We start from the raw sequence: 6,235 nt of genomic DNA on the forward strand, positions 1-6,235 counted from the left end.
GAATAATAATGCCTCTTTCATTTAACTACAATTTTATAATCTATTATTTTATTATAACATCATATTTATATTTATTATTATTATTTTAATATGGGTATTTATTATTAGTAGGTTTTAATACTAGAACTTACACACAATCCATGGACTTCACATTGATAAAAACACAAGTAAAGCACTTTAAACTAAATTGAAAAAGAAAAAAAAATTAAACACACTTAGGTGAATTAATTTTCACCAAAACTTTGTGAGACTTCACAACAAAACTATAAATCTAATAACAAAGGGAATTTATTTTGATTTGATTTACCTAAGCGAGACTTAAAATGAGATGTCGGTATCAACTAGTATTAAAACACTGGCGCGAAATTGTGTGTATATATTTTTTAAATATACGTGATATTATATTAGTAGATGATAATATTGTAATATTATTAAGTTGTTATATAAACTAAAATTATATTTATTAAAAATAAAGTAGAACAGATGAAAGAATAATCATTGATAAATAAATAAAAAGAGAAAAAACAGAAATGACCGAATTTATAAAAAATTATAAAAATAACGATTAATTTTTAAAATTTTAATAAATTATTATATTTAAAAAATAAAATTGATATCATATGAACGTAAAAAGAAAATCACTTTATATATCGTGTTATCAAGTAAGTGAGCGTAAAAATATTAATTTTCTATTTTAGAATATTTTTGTTTAAATTAAACTGTTTATTTGAACAAAGCCCTAATGTGTCTTTTTTTTCAGTCCCGCCACTTCGTAATTTTCTAGGACAATCTTCTCACGCTCTTTCCATTCATGGCGATAATCTCCGATTACCAAGAAGAGGAGCAGAGCAACGCAAGTTACTCTGAACCCTCTTCCTCGTCTAAATCGGAAACTCATTCGTTCAGCGCCGATTTTGACACCTCCAACCCTCGAGATTTTCTGCGCAAAGTATTCGATTTCGTTGCCCAAACAAGCGACTTCTTCCAAAAGGACACCGCCGTGGAAGAGGTTGTGTCTGTGGCGCGAGCCGTTAAAGTGAAGGCAGTAGCAGAAACGGCTGAGAAGAAAAAGAAGGAAGTGAAAACTGCAAAAGAGGCGGCGGCAGCGGCGGAGAAGAAAAAGAAGGAAGTAGAAGCCTCCAAAGAGGAGGAGGCGGCGGCAGCGGAGAAAAAGAAGAACCAAGAGACCGCTTCAATAGGTAAGATATTAACGCTGTCTATTTCAACTCTCTTGTTAGCTTAATACATTTGTCGAAGTTTGTATGTAATTTCCTTGAAAGCGTGAAAATAGTTAAAATCATATTTATAACGAAGAATAATACAGAAAAATATAAACTAAGCCTTGTAACTTATGATATTGTGTATATAAATTATAAGTATCTTGTAACAAATATAATACGTAGGTTCCGTTAAGACTTAATAAATATATGTTAATTGATCATTTGACTTAACTCAGGCTTGATATATTTAGATATAATCTATTCTCGAATGACAATCAACCTCAATTAAATGTGTTTCTTTAAATTGTAATTGTTTATGTTGCCATAACTTTATATTCTGTTTTTGTACTAGATCTTGTAACCTACAAATTTTTGGAATTGACACATAAGAAATAGATAAAAGGCATATATAGAAAGGTTGAGAATATACCTCTATGGAGGGCAACTAAAAGTTCAAACTCAGTTGTTAGAGTGAGAGGGAATGGGGTAGTTGACACTAGAAGTGAGTCATTCGAAGCCGTCGTTTCATCATTAGAAGCAAGATCTTTTCTTCTTGCATCCTTCTTGTTCAATCCTAAATTAGCCATCCCAAACACCACTCTTGCTGTAAATATTTCTTTTCTCCATGTGCTACTAAATAATTATAAAATTAATTAAGACATCACATTGTTAGCCTACTAGTCTATTGGGTGGTATAGGGTCAACAATTATCAAATCAATTTCATAAATTCAAATTCTTACACTCTCAAAAGCACTTTAATTAAGAATTGGACTTTAAACATCAATCCCACCAAATCGGCTTGTAAGGTAAGGTTTGCATCTACTTATATACTATGAAACTGTCTTATCTCTAGTCGATGTGAGACTTCCAACACCCTGTCATATATATCTCGTGCGTGGGACTAGACATTAATCAGTAATCTGATAGGAGCCCGATAGCGAGTGGAATTATATGCCCAACAAACACAAATCTTGTTAGGATATGCTTTAACCAATGACTCTAATATCATATTAAGAAGTGGACTTTAAACCTAATTCAACCCCACAAAATTGGCTTGTAAGGTGAGGTTTGCATTCACTTATATATTATGATATTGTCTTATCTCTAGTCGGTGTGGGACTTCCAACAAATTACACTCAACCGGATCAACTACAAGTCAAACACAATAGTTGAATAATAAACATTTTATATTTCTAGATGTTAATCACCATATGATTCCCACCATTAAGCTGCTGTTTTGCTTTTAAGTGCACGTTGAGATGTTATAACACCAAAAGATCTATATTTACTCTTGAAATCCTCAATCTGAGCATCAATCTTAGACATCTCATCAATTTTTTCCATCAATCTGTCTAAACAATCGTACATTTCTTGTCACACTTCATCATCGACTTGTATTATAGTGCAACATTGAATTAAGATAATAGCTTGCAACATGCAATGGTGTATGGAATTGGTTGTCACATGTTTGATCAATGATTTTCCAAAGGAGAGTGTAGCTAAGAAAGATAAAAATATATAAATTAATCTCCAAACAAAGTCTATAACTAAAAAATAAATTACAAAATCAAACTAGTGAAAGATAGGTAGTTATTATCATCTTTTACTAACTCCATTGAAGAGACTTTGTATCTTCTCTTTCGCTTTATCCATTTCTTCATAAATAAATCTCATGGCTAGCTCCTCAATTGTATCCACTAAGCACAACACCTTAATTAGGGGAAAAACACTCTTCATGCAATCCAAAATCCATCATCCAATATCAAATTTTCCACATGCACTCCATCTCTAGTATTTATAAATTGACTAAATTGGCACTCCTTGAATGCGAACAACCTAATAAGTAATCCCTTATTTTCATTCAAGCATCCCGAAGTCAAATAAGAAGTGGCAAAACAAGTATTGATTGGTCTTATCAAATTTGTTTTCATAGTAAATTTGTGCAGTTCGGAAATTAGAGTAGTTTTGGAATGGATGTAGGTTGTGATTTTTTTACCGCTTGATATTGGCTCTCTTTGAAGTGGTATTTTCTTCTCAAAATCTTCTAACATTAAACCAATGCAACATGATCGATCATGTTGAAAATTATATTAGCTGTTTTACATATGTTAGAAGCATCAATATATTACCGAAAAAGGTCCCCTTGGTGCTATTTACCAGAAAGTTACGAGTAGTCCTCCTCCTCTAATATGTCCAGCCGCAGTTCCTGTTGTGTATCCATCTTTCTTCCAAAAGTGTCTATGTTCTTCCAAACTCTCACTGGTCTTGTAGCATTATTTCACCCTAATTTAATGGTTTGATGGTGGCTTAAATCTGTTAACATGTTTAGCAACCTAGTAAAGCATCCACTTGAACTCTTCATTCCTTCCTACATTAAACGGTATAACATTGTTTTGAAAAAGAAATAAGGTAACATTGTTTTGAAAAGAAATAAGGTAACATTATTTTGAAAAAAAAAAAGGTAATTTCGCTAGTAAACTCACGATCCCGTAGCGATCTCAAACTTTTCTGACTCTCCTTCCACATTAGCTTGCATGGGTCTCTTCTACTTGCAAGATCATACATGTTTGCTAGTATACTCCAGATTTTTCCTAACGTTGGATGTGTAAAGGGAATGCTTCTAAATGCCATTCAGCATCCTTTCTTTATTTCTTTTATGGCATCTTGAACTAATATGAAAGGATGTGTGTTATGGTTAGTGGATTAAGTTATTTATTGTTGTAATGAGGAATCATTTGTTCAAGTGTTTTAGATTAGTGATTTTAGCACACCCATGACAACTAAAATTATTTTATATCTGAACAGTACCAAACAAAGGTAATGGTCTGGATCTAGAAAAGTACTCCTGGACTCAAACTCTGCAGGAGGTCAATGTGAGTGTTCCTGTGCCTAATGGAACGAAATCTAGGTTTGTCATATGCGATATAAAGAAGAATCATCTAAAAGTTGGACTCAAAGGCCAACCACCAATTATTGATGTAAGTTTATGTTAAACTTATTGTTAGAGGATACGTGCTACATTCATCAAGATTAGTTATTGTTTCAATCTAGCTATGTTATCTTTAGTTTGTGTGTAGTTTTTGTAACGTTTTTGTGGCTTATGTTTTTAAATATTCTCAGGGTGAACTATATGAATCCATAAAGCCAGATGACTGCTATTGGAGCATAGGTAAAGGATTACTAAATTGTCTCTCGGAAAAAATCCTTTTGAGTGATAATAATTATTAGCATCTTTCTGGAGTTTTATATTTTTAAGTTTAATGCATGAATTCACTTGACATAGTTACTGTAGTGTATGAACGTGCTAGTATTCCAGCTTAAGTAGTTGTGTTTGGTTGATATTTATTATTGGAGTGAGAACTAATAAACTCTTAGAGTGGTACTCATTATTTACGAACCAATTTGCAGGGATCAGATTTCAAATTTTTTTGTTAACTAGTTGAGTGAGAATGAATGAATGAGCTCTTGCTGTTTCACTCGTTGTCCACTAACCAATACTGCTGGAATCAGTATTTGTTTTTATTTATTAATGAGGACCTCTTCACGTGGAACTCATGTACAAACCTATTTTGCAGAGGATCAGAATACAATTTCTATTCTTTTAACCAAGCATAATCAAATGGAGTGGTGGAAATGTGTTGTAAAGGGTGATCCTGAAATTGATACCCAAAAAGTGGAGCCCGAAAACAGCAAACTTGGTGACCTAGATCCTGAAACTCGACAAACTGTAGAAAAAATGATGGTAACGGATTCATTACATATATTTTTAGTACATTGTTTTACATTTTAGAGCACATTTTTTAGTTAGCTTAGTTCTGTTTTATTATACAGTTTGATCAGAGACAGAAGTCTATGGGTCTTCCTACAAGTGATGAGCTCCAGAAGCAGGAAATCTTGAAGAAATTTATGAATGAGGTGAACTCCTGATTTTCTTATTTTTCTTCTCATCTCATATTCTTTATTGATATGAGAGATCTGACATTCAACTCTCATGTGTTGGCAGCATCCAGAGATGGACTTCTCAAGGGCAAAAATATCATAAAATGGTGCCATGATATCGTTGTGCTTCTATTTTTTTGGTATGATCTCGGATACAGGGTTGTACTTTTGTTGTTGTAATAGTGTTACCAGTGTTTGGCGATTTCTATGGTTCTGAAAATCATGAACTTTATGATAAAATGTTATCTTTTGTTTGGCCTTTTGAATTACTTTCAGAGTTCTAGACTTTGTTAAGATTAGGTTGGTAGGATGGAAAGAGAGGGAGACATAAAGATATTGAAAATGAATAGAAAGTGTGTTTTGGTAGGAAATTATAAATTAGGTAGGGTCCACAGTTTATAATGAAGGGCTTTTCTTCCTGTACCACCATTTTTTTTCTTCCCGCATCTCCCTAAAATCATATATTCCAATTTACCCTTATACTGGTTACGAATTACATAATCCACAAAAATAATTTCTACATCGTATATTGCAGAAAAACATGAGTTTGATGTAGAAAAAGAAAACATTTTAGTTAATTATGTTATGCTATAATTATAGAAATATGGAGTTATGATCATATATATTTTATTAGAGGATATCAAATATTTGATTATTATATTGATTTTGTGTTTTCAATATAAACAAAATCATCTTATCTCATAAACATAGCCGAACTTGATGTCTACTTTATATAATTTAATATTGCATCTAGAATATTTTAAAATCCATGTTGGCTAGGTGGATCTATTATATTTGATGTTTAGATATTTTCTTGTGGACATAATGAGTGTTGATTTTACTTGTGAAATATGTATACAAGATTATGTTTTCTTTTCTGTTTTAATTTTCTGTATTTACACTGTTTTTTGGATAACAATCTTGTATAATATTTTAATTCAAGTAAGGGATGAATGATTTAAATGTATATGGAAATCATTGAGATATTTATCTATTTTTAAAATTTTGTGAAGTTAGAAATACATATTTTATGGTGCCAAAATTTTGTGAATAAATTTTAGTTTGAAAAATTGTA

The 6,235-nt window shown here is 31.7% G+C and overlaps 1 protein-coding gene across 1 annotated transcript; it reads left to right on the plus strand.

The window, feature by feature from the left end:
- The first annotated feature begins 739 nt into the window (after positions 1 to 739).
- LOC114193438 (protein BOBBER 1-like) lies at positions 740 to 5,583 on the plus strand. Its single transcript, XM_028083241.1, has 6 exons — positions 740 to 1,199; positions 4,027 to 4,199; positions 4,342 to 4,390; positions 4,797 to 4,963; positions 5,053 to 5,136; positions 5,225 to 5,583. Exons 1-6 carry the CDS (start codon positions 812 to 814, stop codon positions 5,261 to 5,263), a joined length of 900 nt encoding a protein of 299 aa, XP_027939042.1. The 5' UTR covers positions 740 to 811; the 3' UTR covers positions 5,264 to 5,583.
- The last annotated feature ends 652 nt before the right edge of the window (positions 5,584 to 6,235 follow it).

The sequence above is a fragment of the Vigna unguiculata genome, chromosome 8 (assembly GCF_004118075.2).
Source record: "Vigna unguiculata cultivar IT97K-499-35 chromosome 8, ASM411807v1, whole genome shotgun sequence".
Lineage (NCBI taxonomy): Eukaryota > Viridiplantae > Streptophyta > Magnoliopsida > Fabales > Fabaceae > Vigna > Vigna unguiculata.

Bases quoted from the DNA above. Each gene is read 5' to 3' on its own strand.
- LOC114193438 (XM_028083241.1), top strand. From the start codon at position 812: ATGGCGATAATCTCCGATTACCAAGAAGAGGAGCAGAGCAACGCAAGT. The intron at 4,391-4,796 runs GTAAAGGATTAC...CCTATTTTGCAG, and splicing joins TGACTGCTATTGGAGCATAG to AGGATCAGAATACAATTTCT. The intron at 4,964-5,052 runs GTAACGGATTCA...TTTATTATACAG, and splicing joins AAACTGTAGAAAAAATGATG to TTTGATCAGAGACAGAAGTC.